The sequence below is a fragment of the Rhipicephalus sanguineus genome, chromosome 2, assembly GCF_013339695.2.
Source record: "Rhipicephalus sanguineus isolate Rsan-2018 chromosome 2, BIME_Rsan_1.4, whole genome shotgun sequence".
NCBI lineage: Eukaryota > Metazoa > Arthropoda > Arachnida > Ixodida > Ixodidae > Rhipicephalus > Rhipicephalus sanguineus.
Genome location: NC_051177.1, coordinates 97595029 through 97620237, shown reverse-complemented (window position 1 = coordinate 97620237; position 25209 = coordinate 97595029). Strand labels below are relative to the sequence as shown.

At 48.3% G+C, this 25209-nt stretch overlaps 3 protein-coding genes across 3 annotated transcripts in view; 1 reads left to right on the top strand and 2 right to left on the bottom strand.

Annotated features, from left to right (window-relative positions):
• The window catches only part of LOC119383442 (testis-expressed protein 10 homolog), a 66459-nt gene extending 63295 nt beyond the window's left edge, over positions 1–3164 (bottom strand). The window contains exons 1-2 of the mRNA XM_037651573.2: positions 2929–3164; positions 1907–2086 (exon numbers count right to left, since the gene is read on the bottom strand). Of these exons, the coding sequence (XP_037507501.1) occupies positions 1907–2086; positions 2929–3111 (363 nt within the window). The 5' untranslated portion in view covers positions 3112–3164. The remainder of the gene's footprint in view (positions 1–1906; positions 2087–2928) is intronic.
• A 300-nt stretch (positions 3165–3464) lies between these two features.
• Positions 3465–9735, top strand: LOC119383443 (uncharacterized). Its single transcript, XM_037651574.2, has 3 exons — positions 3465–3813; positions 3914–4097; positions 9111–9735. Exons 1-3 carry the CDS (start codon positions 3630–3632, stop codon positions 9412–9414), a joined length of 672 nt encoding a protein of 223 aa, XP_037507502.1. The 5' UTR covers positions 3465–3629; the 3' UTR covers positions 9415–9735.
• A 7262-nt stretch (positions 9736–16997) lies between these two features.
• Positions 16998–25209, bottom strand: part of LOC119381771 (Down syndrome cell adhesion molecule homolog) — a 227426-nt gene continuing 219214 nt past the window's right edge. The window contains exons 24-26 of the mRNA XM_037649536.1: positions 25052–25115; positions 18814–18932; positions 16998–18053 (exon numbers count right to left, since the gene is read on the bottom strand). Coding sequence (XP_037505464.1) covers positions 17953–18053; positions 18814–18932; positions 25052–25115 — 284 coding nt within the window. The 3' untranslated portion in view covers positions 16998–17952. The remainder of the gene's footprint in view (positions 18054–18813; positions 18933–25051; positions 25116–25209) is intronic.

The window sequence follows — 25209 nt, the reverse complement described above, 5'->3', positions numbered from 1 at the left end:
AGACACCAGTGTACTGCTGTAACGGTGTCTTAAAAAGCGTTCTGGACACAATAAAACAAGCACCAGGAAATTTGAGAACCAATGTCCTTTTTTACTGCGATGGCTATTATATGGACACTCTCGATGGGGTTTTGCCGTCATGTCCCGTATAAAGTCCAAGTTGATAACATCCCCCGCACATAGTATGTTCTACGGCGAGTAAAAGGGCGCGAGTGTGGGCAAAAAACGCGGCTGAAGCAGATATCAAACGAGCCGGCCCATCTCCGTCGCTCAGAGGGCGCATGCGATAACACTACTCCGCTCGGGAGGCCTGCCGTCGAAGCAGAGAGGAAAGGCTCCGCCCGTCTTGAACGAGCATGGAAAGACACGGGGGGTGGGTGTCACTCGAGGAGCAACTTTGAACTTTGATTCTAAGGGCGCGGTCGCGATCGCTGGCGCGCGCTCCATCTCGGCAGCCATCAGCGGGCGGCTCGTATACCTTTCTATGTGCTGCGCTTTCGATGCGAAGACACGGTGCAGAAAGAGCATCTTTCCCTGGAGCGACCATATTTTCTTACACCAATGTTTTGTAGAGTTACGCGAGACCGGATACAAAAGAGCTTGCTGTCAGCCTCACTTCGTATAACATTACAATTTGTTGCTATCGCATTGACTACTTCGTCCTTGCGCTGAAACTGTGACTTTTTCTTTTCTTTCGTTGGGGGCTCAGGGTCTGCGCGTCTGTATTGGATGATGATGCCCACACTGCATATGACCCACACGGCCTCCATTTCTCGCTGAAATTTGCACAACTGAGACAATTTTGAAGCTGGTCGGACATTTTGGCACAGCGTGGCATAATTTCAACAAATTTCATGGTTTTGGCTCAGACTGGCGCAAAAATAAGGAATTGTATCAAATTGCAGCAATTGGCACAGCTGTTGCATCCCTGCATTTATCCATATTTGCGTCTCACTATATAGTACTGTGCGCATTTACTTGCAATTCCTAATGTCAAAGTACTTTTTTTTTATGTTTGCTAAGTATAGCAGGTACCGATTCAATCTAAAATATTTCATAAAGATATCAAAATTGATTGAATGGTAATTAGAATACGACATGTAAGAAGGTGTCCAATACATTCACAGCACATCCAAAACCATGTGTACAGTCTGGTAACTTGTATAAAAGATAGAGCTGCCCATTTATTTACTCGCATGACTACTATAAGGAAGACCTGTTTACAAGCCTTCGTTTTAGCAATATACAAACTTGCTCAAATTTCAGCTATGATAATCTGCTGCTGTGCTGTTTGTGAAAAGTATAGAACGAAGAATAATGTCATCACATGAATGGTATGTTACAGAAGTATACACGATCAAAGAGACTAGCCACTGCAATTCTCATGTGTGTGCAGAAAAACGACCAATTCAACTACAGGTGCTCCTGACACACAACTAGGCTGACAATTTCGACGAACGTTATTGCAAGCAATGAGGTTGCAATAGTGTCTGGTGAACATGATGCCAAGGTGAACCTGTACAGAAAACACGCTTCATTATGTTCAAGTTTGTGAAGACAACGAACAGCAATGATAGACCCAACTTGTGCAAACACTTGTGGCACAGCTCGTGTTGTACAATGTAACTTTGTGCAGGCCGTGCAGTGGATCACATAAAAAGACAAGTCGCTTATCAACGCAGACTAGAAGACTACTCCTTCAAAACTGCATGGTGTTTCTCTACACCTTTATCTAGCTGCTGTAAAAAAAAATGGCCACAGGGAGGGGGGGGGGTGACTATTGACACAGAACATGAGAAATGAATGTTTAAGAAGGAATTTGTTTCTGAAGTGAGCTAGATCGCTCCCTTCTATTATTAAACTACCCATGAGCAGTTTTTCAAAATCGGCGACATGGATTGCTTGCCTTCAGAGCAGACTGACGCACGGTGCCTTCTTTATCTGTGCAGAGTGTTCCCAAGATCTCAAGCAGGGGCTTGAGGTGTGGACTAAATGAACCCGCATGAGTGCGTCCGAGTTCTCGCAATCCGGCCAAGGCATCCATGCGGCTGGCGACATTGTAGTGGTGCAAACGGCTGATCAGATCCTACAGAAGAAAAATAAGGACGCCAACACACGTCTACAAACTATAAACTTATAAAACATGGTACATTGGAAACAATTAGAAATCTGAACTCAACACACTAATGTTCCGTAGGACAGCTGTTCCTAGCAGGCACTGGAGAAATCACTTCACACTTTATAAATGAACGAAAGAAGGGTAGTAATTTAAGGGCTCGTTAAGGGATCGCTAACACTCCCAGGTTTAAATGCACAGATATACTCAAAAAAGTGTACGGGCGGACGACCACCGTCGTAGTTCAATTGGTAGAACATCGGACGCGTTATTCGAAGGTTGCAGCTTCGGTCCCTGCCGGCGGCAAGTTGTCTTTTCGTCGACTTTAATTTCTTCACATTTATATCACAATTATTATTATTACAAATAACATCCCCTACGCTTTCCTTGGCTTGATTGTCCGTTAGTTCTATTAACGCCTCCCCATCTAACGTGTAATACCAGACCCCGAAAAGAGGCGCATAACAAACTATGCTTAGCATTTATCGGGAGCGCGGGACTTAATGCAAGTTGTCGACCTCCGCAGTCCCATTTGGCCGCCCCTTTCACAAGGCGCAAATTTATTTTTTTTTTATTTTTTACCACCATGTTTACGTAGCATGTGCACCCGTCTTGTACCGTGCATGTGTTTCGAACGCGGCAAAGGCTCTTGAAACGCAGCCATTAACAGCCATCCGAAAGTATGCGGCCCCTCCTATTCACGTTGCAACGGCCTCTAATGATATCACACACAGGTAATTCAGCAACTTATAGGCAATTTAGTTCGCAGTATTGATCTGAAATCGGTTACTGTAAACAAGTCCAGTGCGTACCTGAACGCTCAGCTTTCGTGTTGTCGTGGGCTCGCCGGTGGCTGGCTTTGACAGTCGGTCATGCAGGACTATCTTTTTGGTCTTGAAACTGGTGTCCGTTACATTCAGGCCTTTCGGTAGTTTTCGCCCCACCTTCAGCTTCACCTTTTGGAAGTCCTTCTGATTCTTTTTGTGTTTACCCATTTTGTAATAGCGAGTCGTGAACAGTGGCACAGTGACTATTACATACACATGTGCGCGGCGCCGATTTGCTTGTTGATGCCAAGGTAGCTAGACCAGAGGCTAGACCGCGAGACGGGCTTTGCCGGCTTTGCCAAAAAGGGTTAGTACAAACTTGGTAGAAACCAAGGCGACAGCATCCGTTTTGTTTGCAGTTATTGTGCCCGTGATTGTGCCTGATAATTGATAACTATCCACGGACTAAACGGGCAACGCCAGGCAGCACATATTTTCTTCTTTTATTAGCCGCATACTATAACTGTAACAAGCCGCAACAAGCACCGGCCGATGCCAATCCACGCCGGTCTGTCTGTTTACAACTTCCAGCAGCAGTTCTGGCAGTGTTTTGCCCCGTGTGGTCTTCAGAATCTTGCGTGGTATATTGGAGCTGCGATATTTTCGTTGTTGCGGCCGTGCGGCTAGTTCCTGCATAGTTTGGCGAGTTTTTCTGCGGCAGTCGAGGCTGCAGCGCGAGAATCCAAATGTCAGCGGCCGCCGCGCTAAACATGTATTACGCCAAACTCGACAACGATGCTTTGATCTACAGTGTCGAAGCTCGACCAGCCCTCTGGCACTGGCGTCACAAGGACCATAAAAATCGTTTCAAGAAACGGATGCTGTGGGCCGAAGTTGCGGCCGCCGTGCTTCCTGGCGTTACCGACGCAGGTGGGACAGTGAACTGTGTAATTGAAAGCAGTGCTAGTTGCGTTCTGCCGCCCTGAGCGTGTGCCACTTCTTCATCTTGCGGATATTTTTATCTGTGCAGAAGCGATGGTGCAGAAGCGGTGGAAATCGCTGCGAGACAAGTTCAGGCGTCTGGTGACTGCGCAAATAGCGCAGAAAAACGGCATCAAAACTGAAGATCAGGCTGCTGATGGCAACGCTGATGACGTCACATGGCCTTACTACGAGCAGCTCCTCTTCTTGAAGAATTCCATGGAGGGAATATCGTGGGTTCCGCGCTTTGTTATCGCTTCTCATCTTGCTATTAAAGCGTTTACTCATCAATTTTCCAGAGCACCGTAACAGTAAGACATTTCCTCAAATGGAGATCAGGCGTTACCTTTAAAAGCAGTAGCTTGTGCCAGACAACCCCTCATCTTTTGGCCTTGCAATTATTCTGTAATTATGCGTATTTGTAGTAGTATTCCTTATGACAACATTATTGACAGTAGACCCGAATACAGTATTTGCAGAAATGAAATGGCTCTCCCACTGTATGTGCCCAACACTGTATGTTTGCACTCGGTGAGCCAATCGGTTCCCATCAGATAGCCTCTTGGGAATGCTGAGCACACACTGCTTGTTGCATGGGCACTCAATGATCAAAGGGACGCTGGGTGTGTCTTGTTGTTTTTCGTCCGTGTGTTTTTTGTTGCAGAATCATACTCAAGTAATGGATTACTAACTTGCCCAGAATGCTGCTCTTATTAAGATCGAAGGGAACTGAGCGTGGGCACTCAGTGATCAAAGGGACGCTGGGTGTGTCTTGTTGTTTTTCGTCCGTGTGTTTTTTGTTGCAGAATCATACTCAAGTAATGGATTACTAACTTGCCCAGAATGCTGCTCTTATTAAGATCGAAGGGAACTGAGCGTTTCACCCCAAGAACCTTTGTATCTTCTCTTGGGTGATTCCACGAGAGATCGAACATGGCCTGTCCGATCGATACTTTTGTTTTGCCTGGGTTTTTTATATGTTATGTGGCCACATTCAAAGCGCACGGAACCGAAAACTTTATTTCCAAGAAACGCTCCCAGCGCACCAAAAGAATATTTGAAGGTAGCCGTGCGGGTGTCCTGTTTTTGATCACTGCAATATTTTCGGATTTCACAGCCGAATTTAACACGAACTATAAGTGTTGTGTCGAAAATTTTTTCTGCTGGTTTTAATACGCATTAATGTGAATTACATCCATGCTTTTTTTATGTCATCTTCAGCAGAAAAAAGCTGAAAAAATGGCAAACACGGCGCAAATAAAAAGGTTTGCTAAGTTTAATGCGCCTTGGTGCCTTTGCTATTTCACACAGGAACTTCAAAACCGTGTCAAATATTTTTCTAGAAAAGAGCCTGTACAATATTTCTCCGGAAAGTCGTTTTCCTATGGGCAGTGCAAAAGAAGAAAAAAATAGTTAAAGAAGCGAGTTTTTTCAAAAAATAAAATAAAAAGAACTCTGGTCTCAAATTTGACATTTTTTTATCGAAGAGCACTTATGTCAGTGAAAACACAGTTTTAATATCGTATGTCCTCATTTGCTTTGTTCACGAGATACAAGGGGCCAAAATGACCCTCAAAATGAGCTGTCAAGGGAAAGGAGAGTGAAAAGCAAGACTAAGGAAAGTGTGACGGGCACGTGGCTTTTGTTAACTTTGTAATTTACTTCTTAAAGGCCAACTCCGGCGATTTTTCGAGGTCCATGGATCTCAATAAAATTCGCTGGGTACGTTCCTTTTCACGTTCCCGTTATATATGCCAAATTACAAGATGGAGACATACGCAAATTCATTGCAAATGAATTTTATTGATTGCCCCAACTCTCCTCACCTCGCTTCCCAAAATTATTGGCAACATTGGGTGCGTGACGTCATTTTTGTTAAGCGGAAGTGACGGAACCGAGGGGCCCCTAGAGCGTCTGCTATCCGCAAGGCAACAATCGCGAGTGTTTGGCGAGCGCTTCGTTGGCTGGGCGTGTGAATTTCAGTTCCTTGTGGTAATTCGTGCGATGGGTGGCAAGTGGTGTCGCGTTGTGGGCTGCACACGATTCCCCGTTGGCAGTCACGAAACACTCGCACCTAACGATTACCCTGCGTCTCTATATTAGAGTGTTTTAGCTAGCAATGCCAGTTTACCGCACGGAAAGTACGGTAATACCGTACCGGCTAAAGAATGCACATGCGTGAACACCACGGAAACACTTCCCGTAGCATATACAGGGTGCACCGTGACCGGGCCTATATCGGTATACGGTGAGCTTCGCATCGTGCGAAACAACGTAACCTATGGTGCGAAAGGTGGCTCATACTTGGCTTATATTAAATTCCTTCGGCCGTACCAACGCGATGTTGAACGCCGTTATTGCCAAACTTATGCACTCCACCCATAGCAATATTAAGATGCTTTAGTTAGTCCGCGAACTTCTCAGCGATAGCATTTTACCCGATCACGGCCCCACAAACTTGAGCTCCCTGGACAGGTGGTTCCATCTGGCGGTGGAATGTGCAACCAGGCAAGCAAAGAGCTAAACAGGTGTGTTCCACTTCATCGAAGAGGATGGCCATTACAGTTGGCCTCCAAATGCGTCGGAATCGCAGCTGTCATTTTCCGACAGCTCAGCCTGTGCACGTGACACGGTCAGTCACACACAAGATTTCCGACGGAGTCACCTTTCAAATGAGCATCTGCTCTTCGCTGCTTTCGCAGCCTTCATACTACGCGCTGGCGGGACCGGCATGCCTTGCATGATTTCCGGTTTTGTAACCACTTATACGTCACGCGAAGACAGTATGCTCGGTTGGGTTTCGGTTTCGGTGTTGCGCTTTTTTGCTTATTTAAAATTATTCTCCAATTTTCCGAGTGTTTCTGCTATCGGACCCGTGACAGGAGCGTCTCAGAAATATAAAAGCACCATTACTTTGACATGGCCAAAAAATCGCCGGAGTTGGCCTTTAAGGTGTTCACCGTCAGGGGAGGAATTGACCCTACGCGATTAGACCCTGCCAATACGAGGCGTCCCTCTCTTCTGGTCTTTTAGCAGTCTGGCTATCTGCTTGCTCTTGTGCTGCCCTTCTCAGCCATGCTGAAAAGAAGGGGACCCAGGAGTGTGTTGATTCGACAGCGGACACTTGACTCGCCAAGCTACTGAATAAAAGAAGAGATCGTATTCTGCAAACTGTGCGGGAAAAAGGACACTTGCATGGCTATGCTCAACTGTTGGCGTCATTGTGCCATCATAAACAATAACATTTTTTTGCTTTCCTGTCATAGATACAGGTCGCGCACGACTTTGTTTTGAAATTATTTGTATATTTATGTAAAAATTTATTGTGCCTACTTTACGACATTGGTAGGTTGGTAGCCTAAAACGTGCTTTGCCTGCCTATTTTTGGCGCCTAGAAGATGCTTTTTTGATGCCTGAAAATCCGTCCTCTAATAATGACCCACTATCCAATAGCCTTACCGAGTTTTTTCGTTTTCATTGTCGTTTGAAAATTAACTCACCTTTTACAGTTTGTTCAAGTTTCACTGCCTTCCCCTAGCCTTTTTCCACATACACATTAGCATTGAAGGCTGACTTGAGCTGCTCAAGTGCCAAGCTTGTTTTGGGCATCACCCTTCATCTTCTCTGCGGTTTTCTCAAAGCTACAGCTGTACCTTCTGCAACCATGGATTATATTACGTGATTGTGTGCAATGTTTCAATCTACCCACCCAGACTATTGGGCACTCGAGCTATATAAGCATGTGTAGCTCAAGTGCCCACCGTTTTAGATGCGAAGCAGCTTTTGCGCTGGGCTTTGTCCGTAGTTCCATTGGCGACTGTCCGCTTTCTAAAACCTACCTTAGCCATCTGTAACATATTGAGCCAAGGAGAAGTCTTCTTGGTCTTGTTCTTCGACTGCCTTGATGATGATACGTGCAGAGCACTTTAGGGGCCAGGGCTGCTGTATGCTGTCCTAGCTTGGCGTAACGCAGACAAAACCACGTGTGTTGGCACGCGCTAGCGCGTTCGAGCCCGTGTAAGGGGCTGGGTAAGACGCTGTGGCCTCTCCCCCTTACACTCTCTCAGCAATCATGTGATGGCGTCGGCGAACGAGATTCTGCAGACGCGCGATGAACCAACGCGTTGTGTCCTAGTCAGAACGCGCTAGCACGTTCGGGCCTGTGTAAGGGGCTGGGTAAGACGCTGTGGCCTCTCCCCATTACACTCTCTCAGCAATCACATGATGGCGTCGGGGAACGAGATTCTACAGAGGCGCGATGAACCTGCGTGGCGTGCTCGAATAAGAGTTCGGGACGAGTAACAGCAACAGCAACTACAGAGAATTCATGGTGTGCTCCGCTTGCAAGGACGCGTTAACATCGGGCAAGGTGCCCGTAATGAACGGAACTTTAAGTCGACCCATGCGCTGCTTCGCATCCCCACATGGTTCCCTTTAGTGGGAGATGGTGTAATTTTTTCTGGAGTCTTGGGCTACAGCACACGTTTTTGTGTGCCAGTCCGCCCCATTGTAAGCCACTTCAGCTGCACTGCCTCACCCTAACTCCATGCTGGAATGCTGCAGCAATAGCTTTGTTATTTCCATTAATGGACGTCCTGACACCATTATGCTTAGATGCCTGAAGCGAGCACATAGTGATGACCCACAATTACAACCACCTTGCCCTCGATTTGACCCTCTGAACTCCACCAACTACCTTGTACATGCAGATCATGCCACAGTTTATCCACATGTCACACCACACCAGTGTCACCACACCAGCCAGGGGGGAGGGTTGGGGGTTTCAACCCCCCTCTGTCCCCCCCCAAAATTTCTGGCTATGCTACTGCACCACACTGTCTTCGAGTCTCCATCACGTGTCATCAGTACTTCCTTTTTTGGTGTTACAGTACACTGTAGTGGCTACGCCTAGGTGAAGGTCACAGCAACAAACACACGCAGACTCGAGCTGTGTGCACTTGTGCTAATGCTCGCTGGCGCTTATGACATCCACTGATGCTGCGGCCAGATTAAATAAATTTTTTTGTTGGAGCCTTGTCACTTCTTTACCTTCCTCTCAATCAAAGGCCCCACAGTATCAAACTTGGCGTGTTTCTGCTTCACCTCCATGCATTTCACCTCTTTGGTTTCTCATTCTCAAACAATGCAATAATTTCCTTGTTGAGAGTTGTGTAAGATTGTACTTCATCTTGTGCAGTCAGCCACTTGAAAAATTTATGGCTCTTTATGTGAGTATATATTTACAGGTCATTCAGCAATGTAAACGTACCGGGGGAACCTTCGGAAGAAATGTTGCTGAGAACTGCACCATACGGCGACGTTGACTGTGTCTCGCTGCTCTCAGTGGAAAGCAACCACGGTGCTCTGCCAGCTGCCTCCCCATCAACGGATTCTCAAGTGATGCTATCTGACCTATCAGAACAAGAGATTGCTGCTGCGGAAGCTTTGGAGGAGGTGCCATCACCAGTGCCTCAGCGAAGGCAGCGAAAAAGGAAGAGAGACGATGAAGACCTGCAGCAGCAGATTGATGAAGTGTCCAGTCCTCCTTGACAAGCACATGTCACCAGACGAGGACGAGTACTTTGCCATGTCCTTAGTGAGTCACATGAGGGCTGTAAAGCCAGAATATAAACTGCAAATGCGTGTTAAACTGTTGCAGGTTGTTCAGATGTTTAAAGAGCAATAGCTCAATGTTTGATGACTGTTCACAGAGATGGCCTGGGAATATGTGCCAATAATTTGGGGCGCATTTTCATCTCGGTCACTTGTGTGCATCATAAGTACAAAGAAGATAACAGATCCTCACAAATGGACATATGCAATTGCTTTTGTGAATATATTTAAATTTTGATGTGTAAATAAAGCTTGTTTGAAAAAGTTCTCTCAGCCTAGATTTTTACGAAAGTCTTAGAACACCAATAACATGTTATTAGTGAAACTTCATTTGCAGCCTGGAAATACCAGGAGCGTTGTGCTAAGATGTCCTGTGAGATATATGACGAATAATATTTGAGAACAAGATAAGTACCAAAAGGTGCAAAATTCCCACAGCGTAAAAAATCAGTAGCTATTCATGTGCCCCTGTTTTGTTCAATCAATACAATGCTAGCTTTTGCAGAACACTCATCTGGCTACACATTTTGTTTGCCCACTCCCTGTTTAAAGAGGAGTTCAATGGATGGTGATACGCTGCTTCCCTGCAAAATGGGCATAATTGCAGTGAAGCGCGTTTTATAAATGGTAAACAGTGGTTTACAGATGTTATAAAATATTTGAGATTGCCGGGGAGAAATTCTCGGTTACTTCGCCCAAGTTGGGAGGATATTGATATTGCCACAAGCATGAGATCAGTTTGTGTTATGCGGTGCTGCTTTGTAGTGCTAATGAGACGTTAATTCCACTCATTCCTTGTCAGCGTATCAGCAGTGACATTGTCACGTTATATTGGGGCTGTACTGCACAGAAACCCCTACCTATCTGAACACCAGGACATTGGCCTGACCCGATCACTGCCAGCACGACTCCATCTTCGTCATTTCCTTGTCCTCACCTCTCTTCCACAGTGGTACGTACAAGCTGACCAGCAATGACACTGGGTAACACAAACTGATCTGATGCTCATGGCAATATGTTAACGCGATAGCGTTAAAGAGTTCGTTTCGCAGAAATTCCGGTGATGGCGGCGGCGTCATTGGTGTGAGTGAAAAATCAGTGTTGTTCGATATAGATGCAAATAAAGAAATAATAAAAATATTCGCATGGAAATCGAACCCAGGACTTCTACGTGTCAAGCAGGTGTTCTACTGCAGAGCCACGCCCGTGCTTGAAACGGTTTCTAAATAACAAAACAAAACAAAAAAAAAAACCTATACGAATGTCATGCAGTGCAAGGAGTGTAGTTAACGCATGTAATATTGCGTGGCAGCAGCTTAGAATGGCACCAGGCGTGAAAACGTGAATTGCGCCACAAGTAGTTGGTTTAAAGGTCCACCAATTACAAAGCGCACAGGCATAATTAATCATCATTATCATTAACAAAGTCTATAGTTGTGCAAGTGCATATGTCGCCTTACGGACGCGTAGTGGGTACTTCGCCAATTTGCAAGAGGGAGAATTATGGCGTGGTGGCCACTTCGCAACTTTACGTGCACTAGGCATTCTGGGTTAGCTTGAAATGGCCAATGTTACGCGCACAGACGTTCCTTTTCTTGCGGCACGGTGTCCACCGTGAAGCGAAGCGAGGCTAGCGAATGAGAAGGAGATGCGAACGGGGCCCGATTTCGCTATCGCGTTCTACTCTAGAAGACAAAGCTCAAGCGGCCTCCAAGTTATTGCTTTCCTGAGAACGTTTTACAAACGTCAGATAGGGGTATACAGAGGTGGAAAGGAAAGAAATCGCTGGGTAAAGCTTAATTCGGCGGCTTCTCCACAACAGCGTGTGCCCTCTGGGCAGTCCGGCTTGCCCAAAACGCCGCCAAAACGCAAGGTCTGGCCGCCGCCTGAGGAAGGGGTCTACGGTAGGTCTAGTCTCCCGACGCCCCCCCCCTCCCGATCCCAGCAAGGACAAAATCACACCATCTTCGCTAAAGGGGACCATGAGGCTATGCGAAGCAGCGTTTCCGCATGTCGAGCCCACGTTTCAGAGGGGAAGTGGGAGAGGGGAAGGGGAGAGCGGGAAGTGGGAGAGGAGGTGTGTGGAGAGGGTTCGCGCATGCGCAGTAGGGGTGGTCACGCCGCTCACCACCACCGGATTGAACTCCGCCATAAGATGCTTCGCATCTAAAAATGTTTCGTCTCTCTCTTTCCACAACAGTTGAGTGGGTGGTGCTTTCTCGCTAAAAAGGTATAATTGCCGTGAAGCACGCTTTACACGAGATAGGTACGGGCATACAGAGGTAATTAAAGGAGTTCGATTTCTGGGGCAGGTTAAGCTTGGTTAACTTCCCCGCCTCTTTCGTTCGTTCCCCTCTTTCTGGGGGAGGTCTTCTTCGCTTGTTTCTGTGCAAGAGTTGAGCGGGCATTGGTATGCTGCTTCCCCGCAGAACGGGTGTAACTGCAGTGAAGCGTGTTTTACAAGCGACAGAAAGGAGTGAACAGAGGTGATCGCTGAAGGAAGTGGGGCTCCCCCGCAAGTCTCGAGCGAGCTTTGATATGCTGCTTTCCCACAAGAGTCCATAGATACAGTGAAGTGCACTTTACAGACGTCAGATAGGGGCAAACAGAGTTGATAAAAGAAATGAGATCCCCGGTGAAGGTTTTCTTCAGTGGCTTCGCCAAAAGAGTTCAACGGGCATTGATATGCTGCTTTGCCGCAAAAAGTGCATAATTTCAGGAAAGCAAACTTAAACAACGTAAAATTGTCAATTGTCAGAGGTGAATAAAACAAAGCCGAGATCTCTGGGAAAAGTGTTCTTCCTGCTTAGGGACCGCTGGTGATCATGGGTTCATCTTGAATGTGTTTTTTTAGCGTCAAAAATCAAAAATGCTTACGCTGTAAGCGTTGCTTCGCCGCTCGCGTCAACAGGATTTTTTTACAGTGAAACTTATAGTTGGTTTTGATTTTTATTTGATTTTCCTTAAAAAGCAGAATTTTGGTTCTGGTGAGAATTCGTTTTTCTATACGTCAGCGAGGCTGTTCATGACGGAGCTTGCCCATTCTCCGCTTTGTTCCTCTTGCAACGAGGCTGAACACATCGATCACTTTCTTTGGTCGTGACCGTGCTGTCGTGCTCAAAGTAACGGGCTCCTTGAGATTCTGTCCAAAAAAAGTATTCCGCATGCTTATCTGCAGTACTTGCTGTATTGAGGAGAATCCATCATAGTCTTGCTAGGAATCCGCGAGTCTTCCCTGTTGCATACGCACTAGATTGTTGGACGTCTGGTGCAAGACCTCGGATAAGCTCAGGAGGATAAACTGCCGACCTTGATTACCAGGATAAACTTGCTTATAGCTTGCGCCATCATCCTCATTAGAATGTGTGGAGGAGTGTAGGGGTAAGAGCATTTGAATAAAGCACACAGACGTTTGCACGCAGTCTCGATTTTTCAAGCTGTTTATTACGTTGACTGCGTCTGTTCCATTGAATACACAGTGCACGGAGGATGACGCTTCGCGGGGGATGGCAATCTACACTTTCGTGGATGACAATTTTCTCTTTCGTGAACCTTGTTACATCTTGTGGGCATCCATGGAACTTATTTGCCATAAGGTGCGTCGGTTGTCGAGGAGAATGCATTATTTGATAATTGGCTGGGAGTTTTGCAGTGCGTCTATCTGAAATGGTCAGCCATTAGGGCCAACAGTTGTCGCATGGAGAAATCGCGTGCTAGTCCTTGCCGCCAGGCTCAGGATGTTCGCAGTACTCGCCGCTCTCACGCTGCGCATGAGTTCGAGGAAACGTGGAATGCAGTGCAGAGTGGACTATTGTCGTTAGCTTGTTAACGTTGCCGCCGAATAATTTTCTCTCATTATTTTATAGTAGGAGACGTTGAAATGAGAGACATGATGGATATCGAACCCCGTACCTACTCTATGATATCCTTATACTCAAATAGGCTTCCCTTAATGTCAAGGGCTGAAAAATAAATCTCTGATCGCTTCAAACCATAGTTACCGGTCAGTCCGCTAAGCACTACTTTGTGCTATCAGCATTCTTCGCGGCAGCGTTCACGTAATCAGTCGATGTGAGATTAATCTATTATCACCACATCCGATCTGGTCTTTTTCACAATAACACTCTGATTCTCCAACACAGACCGCATGTATGTACTCTTTTTTACCGAGGGGACAACATCCAAGCAAATTTTTATCCCTTCACTTTTGATATAAGTGACAAAGACGCCAGAAAAGGAGCTTGCTGCGTAGTTGATACGCGTACTGAAAAAAAAACGACAACCTTTAGAACGTCTGCTGGACAGACATGCATGCGGCATCTGTAACGGATGTTTTAAGGCTAAAACTTTTGATGCCTCATTAAACACGACAATTGACCGGCGTCCCGCGTCGGTGTCCCGCGGCGTCGGAGCCAACACGAGTGATACAAAAAAATCATCAGCACGGAATAACGTCACCATACGATGTCATGATGACGTCACAGATCGACAAAATTGGGGACATCATGACGTCATTGTAACGTGATTTGATGACGTCATCATATGACATCGTCGCTTGGTGAAAGGTGGGCCGATCACGGAGGCAGAACAAAACCAGATGAGGTGCAGAAAGCTTGCAACGCCTCCGATCCTGGATGCAGTGCAAAACTACGTTAGGTGCGGAAAGCTTTCAATGGATGCCGGGGCAGGATCAATACATCGACTGAGAAAAGGAATAAGATGGCTTTCGCCTTCGAGTTGTCTTAGGTGAATGCATAAGCGACCCTGTGATTTTTTTCAACAGTGGAAGCTGAAAAGTAATGTCTAGCGTCTTACCTTTTCAAGAGCGATTAACAAGAGGTGCTGTGCCGGGCCGACGTTCGTGACTGAATGTGCTGAGATGAGCATCAGCGACTCGAAAAACAATATCACATCTTTTGTGCTATCTACTGATTAACGTCGTGACGGCGCGCCAGTAATAGTCGATCATAGTGTGGCGTAGATGTATTTATCGCTCGCCATGCTTTGTGTGGCATCTCTGGTGCCGCTTTTTTTTTTTTTTGAAAAAGAAAACGACCGAAGTAAATTACAAGAAAATTAATTGACCTTTATTAATACAACGACGCTGAACAACCTTAACCCGGTCTACGTTTTTGTACTTGGACGTCGACACAGCGAGCCAAGTACCGAGCGCATTCGCCCAGTAAAAAGCTTTTGAAGTTTCCACCTCAGTTACATAAAGTAGTTTCACAGTGTCGACGCTCATATTTGTAGAGCCACTTCTTCCCTGGTTGGCGACCCGGACGGCTTTAGTATTACAGGCATAACGACACTCGGCCAGCTAGAAAGAATATACGTGAGACATGAATTCGGCAGAATGCTGCAGGAGCACTATTATGTGGTAGTACTCATTCACCTTCACACGTAAGCTAGATAGCTTCGGTTGAGTCATCCTTAAAAAAAAAAAAAAATGTCACCAACGTAACGCCCAGTGTTATAGAGGGTGTTTGTTTTTATAGAAAATACACATTTTTTTTAATAAAAATCCTGTGACAGTAGGCCTCTTGCCGTTTTCGCACATGAACTCTATGTCGAGGCGGAAAATCTTTGCCGCAGTTAAAACGACAGTGTTGCCACTAATTATCAAAAACTTGTTAATTACTTTTTAATTATTGACTTGAGGGCAGGTGTTTATGTTAGAAAGTTGTAGTGCCTGCCAATTTATGGCAAATCCCATTATTTTTTTTTGAAATCACAAAAGTTGCACGTAGGTCGAGATATTCATGATCGAACTTCAAGGGTGAAATCGAAACTGATCGCGCCCGGCGCGCTCAAAGTGCGGCGGAACACCGGGACGACACGTGATAGGGAAGTGACGAAATTCGAATGAAAGCGCGCAGAAGCAGAGTCTGGCCAGAAAAATCGGCAATCATTCTGAAATACACAAGTAGACAGCTTAACGTTTCTGTGCGATGGGTGGTGCTTATGTGTTTCGAATAACTATTTCGCGTGCCTTCAAGAAGAAACGCCGAAGTGGAAGCGCCTGAGTTTTACGCTTACCAGACAAAGAAAAGGTTGATATCGCGGTTTTCTTGCGCACAGTTCGAAAGAAACGGATAAGCACCAAACACTACGCGCGAAAATAAGGCGATGTGTGGACACAAGTGAGATGACTTGCAGCTTTTCACGAAAACATACGGCCGCGGCGCGCCTTCATTCAAGTTTCGCCGCTCCCTTGTGACGGGCAGTTCCGGTCTGACGTACAGAGCGGTCGCGCTTCGCGCGCGCTTTGCGCGATCAGTTTCGATTTCGCCCTTGACATTCGATAAAGAATATCTATTACGGGCAATTTTTGGGATCTGTAAAAAATAGGTATGCCATAAATTGGTACGCACTACAACTTCCTAATGTGAACATCTGCCCTGAAAGTTAATGATTAAAAAGTTAATTAACGAGTTTTGTTAATTCGTGCTAACAGTGTCACTTTAACTGCGGCAAAGTTTTTCCGCCTGGACGTGGAGTGCGTGTGCGAAAAGAGCCTTATTGTCCATAGGACTTTTATAAAAAATCTGTATTGTCTAAAAAAAAACACCCTGTATGCGTGCAAATCTTTCAAAAGCCGCACTTTGCCTTGCAACATATAGTTGATTCTGGCGATCTTGCAGGTTTACTCGGGGGCTCTTGATTTGCATTAATTACGGGGAATAAACAACTCGTTCGCCTGTGGTTAACTTACTAAAATCTGCGCTGGTGGTATAACCCATGGGTCCCCGCTACCAGCATTATTTTTCTTTCTCGCACAGCTGTGGCCATCTTTTTCTGTAGAAGTATCACTGCACACTTTCTTTTTCTTCCTGAGCACTACTAAAAGAAAAGAAGAAACTTGCGATTTGTACACAATGCTGTCATATGCATGCAAGTTAACTATTATGCCGCTGCGTGTACCGGCGAACCCACAAAAATCTCGCACAAATGATAGTTCACTCTCCGCCATAGGCGCATAGGCGTGCGCAGGGTTCCCGATCAGGGGGGGCAAAGGTTCACCGCAGAGCCCCCCCCTCCCTACTAAGTCAATGTATGGGACAGACTTTGCCCCCTCCCCCCTCTTAGGTGATTAGGCACCCCCCCCCCCGCCCCCCCCCCCCCCATTGCCTTGTCTTTGCGCTGCGTTCTTATCGTGAGGGCCTCAGTGGGTCAGGAAGAATGGTAAGGGGGGGGGGGCAGCAATTGAGCCTTTTAAAGCCTCCTTTACCATGTCCCAGTCTATGAAGACGTAGACCAGAGCACGACGGTCCAATAGGCACCAGCCATTAGGCAATTGTTCACGACCGTAAGTTCCTAGCGACCAAGCTAAAGCTACAACACGCGCCCACATCCAGTCTTATAGCAAAAGGAGGAGGTGGGGTTGTCAACGCGTCCCGCCCGCCCTATCAGTGGCACATAAGCTTGTCCCTCTCCGGCAAGCTTGTCAGGCACCATGAGCGCAGCACGGCTTACAGTAAACGGCGCAATGGGCAGTGCGCACTGCTGCGGGCCCTCGTCTATACACGCTCCTTTGGTAAACACTAGGCCCGCGTGAAAATATTTTGCGAGGTTATATTTGTTTAAATACACCGCGCTCACTCTAGAGGGATGCCCTATATCCTGTGGAAAATCTGTTTGGGGGCATTTTAACAAACGCTTAACGTAGGATAAAAGTCAGTGCACTCCATTGTTCAAGAGAACACGCAAGCGGATGGGTATGCGCTTCTCGTGCACGTCCTGGCGCGGTTGGCGACGGAAGCGACGTTCGTGCACTGTAAGATCTAGCACGGGGCCACCTTTTCTAATTCGTAAGCAGCACAACCAGTCTATTTTGAGGTCTTCAAAACTTGAACACGGCCGAGCTTGTGTTTACCGTACGCAGGACGCGTTTATCGCTAAATAAAGGCGAGTACAGCGCTCGTGTCATTCGTGTTTCTTTCTCTGCCTTCGCTTTTCCTGAGCGGCGAACACGAATTACCGCCGTCAGTCGCACGCGGAAAGAAAAGGAGATGCGACGCGTATGTTAGGTCACGCTGAGAAGCGAATTTCGCTGCGTTCTGAGGTGACGAGTTGATCCTTCATAACTCATTCTTTGGAGTCAGCGATTCGCCTTTTCGGTGTTCTCCACATTTACTCATAAAATATCTCGTTTTTCACATATCATCTAGTGTGAAATTAAACGGCATGGGCGTGAACTTCTGCCGAACGTAACTCAGATCGGCTAAATGAGGTTACTACTCGCATCTAGCTCAGTCGGAGCGGGAGCAATTTCTTTTCACTGACGCATGCTTCCTGAACGCCGGAACACCTGAACACCGGGATAGGGCAGTCGTCCTGCGTTCATGGCTAATTCATTTCCATGTCCTTCCTGATGGTTCACTATCACAAGATTATCTCACATAGATGCGATGGTCTTCCCCGGCGTTGCAGACCGCTCAGAGTAGAAGGTCTACATTCCATTTCTTGTTCAGCTTAACTTTGTATAAAAGAAGGCAGCAGTGGCAAAGAGTTCAAAACACCTCCTGTGAAATGCTTATACGATGACTGATCCCGTTGACTTCTCGCAAGAGTATCTGAAAGTAAAAGAGGAAAAATGGAAGTCAGGTTACATTTAGGCAAAAAGTTTTGGCAAAGAAAAAAAGGATCAAAAGCTGTTGGCGAAAGGCTCTTTGCGTAGGTAACGTCCGGCGTCGAAGTCTCCCAGGCACTTACAACTACCCATGCCATAGTTATATATATATATATATATATATATATATATATATATATATATATATATATATATATATATATATATATATATATATATATATATATATATATATATAATATGAGTACCTTAGCTTTTCCTGCTGGTCAGTTATTTCGCGAACAAGTGCCCACTGATGTCATGATGGCGATGATCGTTATTGCCGTCCACTTTGGAAACAAGGCAGCGACTAGCAGCCGCTTACTTTGTTTGCTATACAGAGGTGTTATATCATTTTGGAAGTTTCACAAACAGGGGTATATTAGATAGCCCTATTTCTACCTGCCTACATCGCACCTCTCTTAAGATTTCGACGCACAAAAAGTACACTTGGTCAGAATTCAATTAAATTCAATTCGGATTTCACTCACTTCATCCAAAGGGCATCACATGACATACTTTATAGTCATATTGTACAGCTTTGTCCCGCAAAAATCTAAACTTTAAAAACTGGAGGCGACCCTAACACTGGTAGCGGTACTCGCACCTCGACATTCATGTGCCCTTGCGTTGCTTAACTGGAGTCAGCAAAAATATATGACATTCACTCTGAATTCACGAAATAGAGCACGAACAGGACTCACTTTGATTTGACATGTGGTACCGAAGTCTATCTCTGTCGCATTCGGCCTCTGAGAGCTCTTCCATGTCCACCACTTCTCCGTTCATCAGCACGTCTTGTTTGCTAAACTTCCTTGGGCTTCTGCGCAAAAATGTGATGTGCGGCAGGAGATATTTGTAAGTTTCGCAAGTTTACCCAGTGCAAGCTTATTGTTAAGAAGCTTGTACTTGATAGAGCCCGAAAAAAAAAAAGGGACAGCGAAACAGTCGGACTTGAGCCGAACTATTCTTCGCTGTCCTTTCGAAGCTTTCAATAGAAAAACGCAGCTTTCAGATCGTTACGTGCACAATATCCAGAGCTATATCTCGAGTCACATGCCTTGACAAGCCATAAACTGTTATATTCCTTCAAGAATTCTGGATCGCGGAGTCAGCCGCCGTGGTGGTACAGTGTTTACGGTGCTCGGCTGCTGACCCTAAGGTCGCAGCTTCGAAGGTCGCGGCTTCGGGTCCCATTTTCTATGAAGGCGAAAATGTGCGAGGCTCGTGTACTTATATTTAGGTGCACGTTAAAGAACCCCGGTTGTCTAAATTTCCGGAGTCCTCCACCACGGTGTGCCTCATAATCATACCTCGGTTTTGGCATGTAAAATTATTAGATGAAAGAGTGTACCTCGAGGTGCGCCAACTTGCCATACAGTAGTCACCGTTCGAACACACACACACACACACACACACACACACACACACACACACACACACACACACACACACACACACACACACACACCAACACCACACACACACGCGCGCACACACACACACGCACACACACACACACACACACACACACACACGCACACACACACACAAACACACACAAACACACACACACAAACAAACAAACAAACTGTTAAGCTGTTTATTGGACAGCACTCGGCGACAATGAGCTATGGCGACAGTCAAGGCAAAAGCACGGGCTCCGAGCGCGAGCGGCGTTTAGAAGAGGACGACCCACTAGGAGCCGCTGGAGAGGGCAACCGTTAAACAGTACCAATTGCTTCGCCACAATTACCCCGGGTACGAAAAGGGAGCCGTCCGGCGACCTAACAGCTCGTCACTATGAGTGGGTCATAGTAGGCCTTGAGGCGCTCCACGTTGACTATGTCGCGCCCTCGACGGCGCATATCCGAAGCTGGTTCGATGGGTTCGATCAGGTAGTTGACCGGGGATGTTCGCTCGACGACCCGGTAGGGGCCTTCGTATTTCGGCAGTAGTTTTGACGAGAGACCACTTGCAGTGGTAGGGACCGAGAGCCATACGAGCGCTCCGGGGAGGAACATGGACTCAGAAGTGGTGGTGCCACCGCGAAGGCTCTTCTGCCGCTCTTGTTCGTGCGTTGTAAATGACTTTGCAAGCTCGCGACACTCTTCAGCAAGCCTGGCTGTGTCAGAAATAGGCGCACAATCAGATGGATCCGGCTTGTAGGGTAGTATCGTGTCAAGTGTGTGCGACGGGTGCCTTCCGTACAACAGGAAAAAGGGTGAAAAACCAGTAGTGCTTTGAGGGGCGGTATTATAGGCGTAGGTGACGAAGGGCAGAATGGCATCCCAATTTGTGTGATCGGCGGCGACGTACATTGAGAGCATGTCGCCGAGCGTGCGGTTAAAGCGTTCGGTTAGGCCATTCGTCTGCGGGTGGTAAGCAGTAGTTTTGCGGTGAACAGCATGGCACTCTTGAGAATGGCTTCGACGACCTCCGACAAGAAGACACGGCCTCGATCGCTGAGGAGCTCCTGGGGTGGACCGTGACGCAGCATGAATCGGTGTAGCAGGAAGGAGGCAACATCGCGCGCTGTAGCCGCTGGGAGGGCAGCGGTTTCGGCGTATCGCGTTAGATGGTCGACGGCGACGATGGCCCAACGGTTACCAGCCGACGTCAGAGGAAGTGGTCCATATAAATCGATGCCCACGCGCCCAAACGGACGGTTAGGGCAAGGTAATGGTTGTAGACCGACTGGTGACACGGCGTTGAAGGTTTTCGGCGTTGGCAATCGAGGCAGGAGCGGACGAATTTCTGCACGTAGCGGTACATCCCTCGCCAGAAGTATCGTTGTCGAATGCGCTGATAAGTTTTGGATACCCCAGAGTGCGCTGCATTGCGGATCAGAGTGGAAGGACTCGCATATTTCAGCACGCAGACTTCGGGGTATCACAAGTAGCCATTGGCGGCCGTCGGCGTTGTAATTGCGTCGGTGCAGTAGGTCTGTCACGAATGGCGAAATGGTGGGCTTGACGACGCAACGCGCGAGGTGGTGGTGTTGCCGATGGATCAGTGAGCAAGTCTATCAGCGAGGCGATACACTTATCCTTGCGCTGCTCGGTAGCGATGGTGTGAACATCGATAGAGAAACAGCAATACTGTGAGATACTGAGCAGGAGGCATTGTCGTCAGGCAAAGGGGAGCGCGATGAGGGCGTCGGCGTCAGCATGCTGGCGTCCGGTTGCGGTACAGCACGCGGATGTCGTAGTGTTGCAGGCGAAGTGCCCCAGCGGGCGAGACGGCCCGAGGGGATCCTTCATGACGACAGCCAGCATAGTGCATGATGATCGGTGACCACATCAAATAGGCGACCGTACAAATAAGGTCGGAATTTTTTAAGAGCCCAGATAATCGCCAGGCACTCTTTTTCCGTAACGGTGTAATTGGTCTCGGCTCTAGTAAGCGTACGACTTGAGTATGCTACGACATATTCCGGGAACCTGGTTTGCGCTGTGCAAGAACAGCGCCGAGTGCCTACACCGCTCGCGTCCGTGTGTCCTCCGTTGGGGCCGTAGGGTCGTAGTGAGTAGTATGGGAGGAGACGTCAACAAACGACGGAGCTTGGCGAACGCGTCGTCGCATTTCGGACGACCACGAATGTAGGGGCCCGTTACTCCCAAGGAGCTTCGTCAGCGGCGATATGATGGCTGGCAAAGTTGCTATGAAACGTCGAGAATCTATGAGCACATGTCCGACGAAACTGCGCAATTCTTTGACGGACGTGGGTTTGGGAAATTCGGCCACGGCCCGAAGCTTGGCCGGATCGCGAAGGATTCCGTCCTTGGACACTACGTAGCCTAGGATTGTCAGCTGCCGTGCTGCAAATCGGCACTTCTTCAGATTCAGTTGGAGGCCGGCGTTGCTCAAACGCGTCAGAACATGCCGCAGACGTTGAAGATTCGTGGAGAAGTCCGGAGCAAAAACGACGACGTCGTCCAGGGAACACAAGCACGGTGTGCCATTTCAAGTTGCGCAGACCCGGTGTCCATCATGCGCTCGAAGGTCGCAGGCGCATTGCACAGACCAAACGGCATGACGTTGAACTCGTACAAGCCGTCGGGCGTGACAAAGGCAGTCTTCGGTCGAGCATCATCAGCCATGGGTACCTTGCCAGTACCCCGAGCGCAAATCGAGAGATGAAAAGTATTCTGCTCCTTGGAGGCTGTCAATCGCGTCGTCGATGCGCGGCAGCGGATAAAATCCTTCCGAGTGATCTTGTTGAGCCTCGGTAGTCCCACAGAACCGCACAGAACCGCCTTCTTGGCAACGAGAACAACAGGAGACGCCCATGGGCTGTCCGAGGGTCGAATAACGTCGCGTCGAAGCATATCGTCGACTTGCTCATTAATTACCCGTCGTTCTGTGGGAGACACGCGATATGGACGTTGCCGCAGTGGTGGTTGGGCGCCAGTGTCGATGCGATGCGTAACAGCGGACGTGCGGCGAGAGAAGTTTGCCCGACATCGAAAGAAGAACGAAATTCTTCCAACAGGCACAGAAGCTGGAACGCTGGACCGACGTAAGGTTGTCAGCAATGGCGGGACCAATACATCCGCGGGTGATGAATCAGACGTGGAAACGGCACTGATGGTACGGGAACTGGTGCAGTGCGAGTCATCGGGTGCGTCCAGAACTTGTGCGTCTTCGAGGGGCTCCACTCTGCCGAGACATTCCCCTCGCACCAACGTAACAATGTGCGGGGATGGGTTGGTAACAAAAATAGCGGTGCTACCCTGAGTGACTTGCGCGGTCGCGAAAGGTACCAGCAATCCTTTCCTAGTGCAAACGCGGTCAGATGGCGAAAGGAGTGCAATGGTGTCGCAGAGACCGGCGCAGTAAACTGGCACGGCCGTCGACGAGCTTGGGGAACTTTGGTATCGTCTTTGACGAGGATCTTGGTGCATGCTGATGGACTGTATGCCGGCGTCATATGTGAGAACGGTGAGAGCTCGAGGGCGGCTGGTGCGCAGTGAATTATGGCGTCGTGGCGGGAGAGAAAATCCCATCCCAGGATGACGTCGTGGGAGCATGCAGCAATTATGATGAACTCGACGTCGTACAGAACGTCCTGGATGACGACGCGAGAAGTGCATACTGCTGTAGGCCTAATACTCTGGGAGCTGGCGGTACGGAGGGACATCCCAGAAAGTGGCGTCGTCACTTTTCGGAGTAAGCGGCTAAGTTTTTGCGTCCATAACAGATACGGCGGCTCCAGTGTCGATAAGGGCAGATGCGCGAACACCGTCCACAAACACGTGTATGACATTCGATGGACTTCGCTGAGGGCTTTTACAGTTCGATAGCGTCGCAGCCCTTGCCTCGTGGACTGCGACGACTAGTTTTCCTGCTCTCGTGCGACAGAACGTGGCCGCATTGGTGACAGTGAGCGACGTCGTGGAGACGGAGAGCGGCGAGTGGATGAAGCTGGGCGTGACGTCGGTGACATAGGCGGGTCGTAGAATGCACGGCTGGACTGGCTGGTGGTGGGTGACGCGAATCGAGGCGGCTGCACGCGATGGCAGTAACGTGCCACGTGACCGGCATAACCGCATGCAAAGCAGATGGGCCGATTGTCGGGTGTGCGCCATCGGGTCGCCGGGGCAGGTCCCGCCCATGTCGCAGGATGCGATTGACGGGGCGGCTGCTGAAACGAACGCATGGTGGGTTGCAGTCGGGGCCTAGGGATGACGGCAGCATACGGAGCCGGCACGCCCGCTTCGAAGGACGGAGGTCTAGCGGCGGCTTCGGCGTAGCTCAATGGAGCAGCCGCAGGGATTGCCTGGTGCGTCCTAGCGACAACTTGAGCGTAACTCTGTGGCGCAGGAGTCGGAGGTTGCTGGTGGTACTCAGGCATCACCTCGGCAATTTCCTGCTCAATTGCTCGTCGGAATGGAGGAAGAAGGGTCGTCGACGACTGTTGAACGTGCGGTGGGTGGGCGAAGGCCAGGAGAGAGAACTGGCGTGCGATTTCCTCGCGCACGAATGCCTTCACTTCTGCCAGCAGCGTGGCCCTGGTCAGGTATGACCGCCAAGCCAGCAAGCTCGTCGTCGCGTGATGGAGAGGCGACCGGGTCATCGAAACGTTGCCGGCGGAGCTCCTGTAGCTCTGGCCACAGTGTTATGACCTCGGTCACGGTGGAAGGGTTTTTGGCAAAGCAACATGGTGAAGGCATCGTCGTCAATGCCCTTCATAATGTTCCGGATCTTGTCAGACTCGCACATGGTGCCGTTGGCTTTCTTACACAAGTCCAGGACGTCTTCGATATAACTGGTGAAAGATCACCGGCCTGCTGAGCTCGTTCGCGTAAGCGCTGTTCTGCTTGCAGCTTACGAACTGCAGGGCGGCCAAAACGTTGGTGACGGCGGTCTTGAATCCGACCAAGTCGCAAAATCGGACGCGTGGTTGTTGTACCACAGCTTGCTACTCCCGCGAGGTAGAAGACCAAGTTGCTCAACTTGCCTGATCGGTCCCATTGTTGGGAACGCTCACGCGCTCGTAAATTGCGAGCCAGTCCTCCACGTCGGTGCCATCGGCACCAGTGAAGATAGGTGGATCGCGGATGCGTGGGACACCGGGACATGTGGTCGGTGTGGGAGGCGGCGTTTGCTGAGCGGCGTCTTGAGGCATGGTAGACGGCAGAGTACGGGAACGAAGCTCCAGGGGCATCGAATGGGAGCACAGCACTCTCCACCAATTTGTTAAGCTGTTTATTGGACAGCACTCGGCGACAATGAGCTATGGCGACAGTCAAGGCAAAAGCACGGGCTCCGAGCGCGAGCGGCGTTTAGAAGAGGACGACCCACTAGGAGCCGCTGGAGAGCGCAACCGTTAAACAGTACCAATTGCTTCGCCACAAAACAACCAAACAAACAACCAAACAAACAAACAAACAAACAAACAAACAAACAAACAAACAAACAAACACTGACAATACCTACCTGTAATGTGGAACTTCCTCTCCCCTTGAATACTTCGTCTCATTGCCGACGAACTCTACAAAATCTGAAGACAGACATTTAGTTCTTTTTATGATACGGCACAGAAAAGTAAGCCAAAGGCTACATTGTCTAAGCAGCCATTCTGAAATCGATGCCAT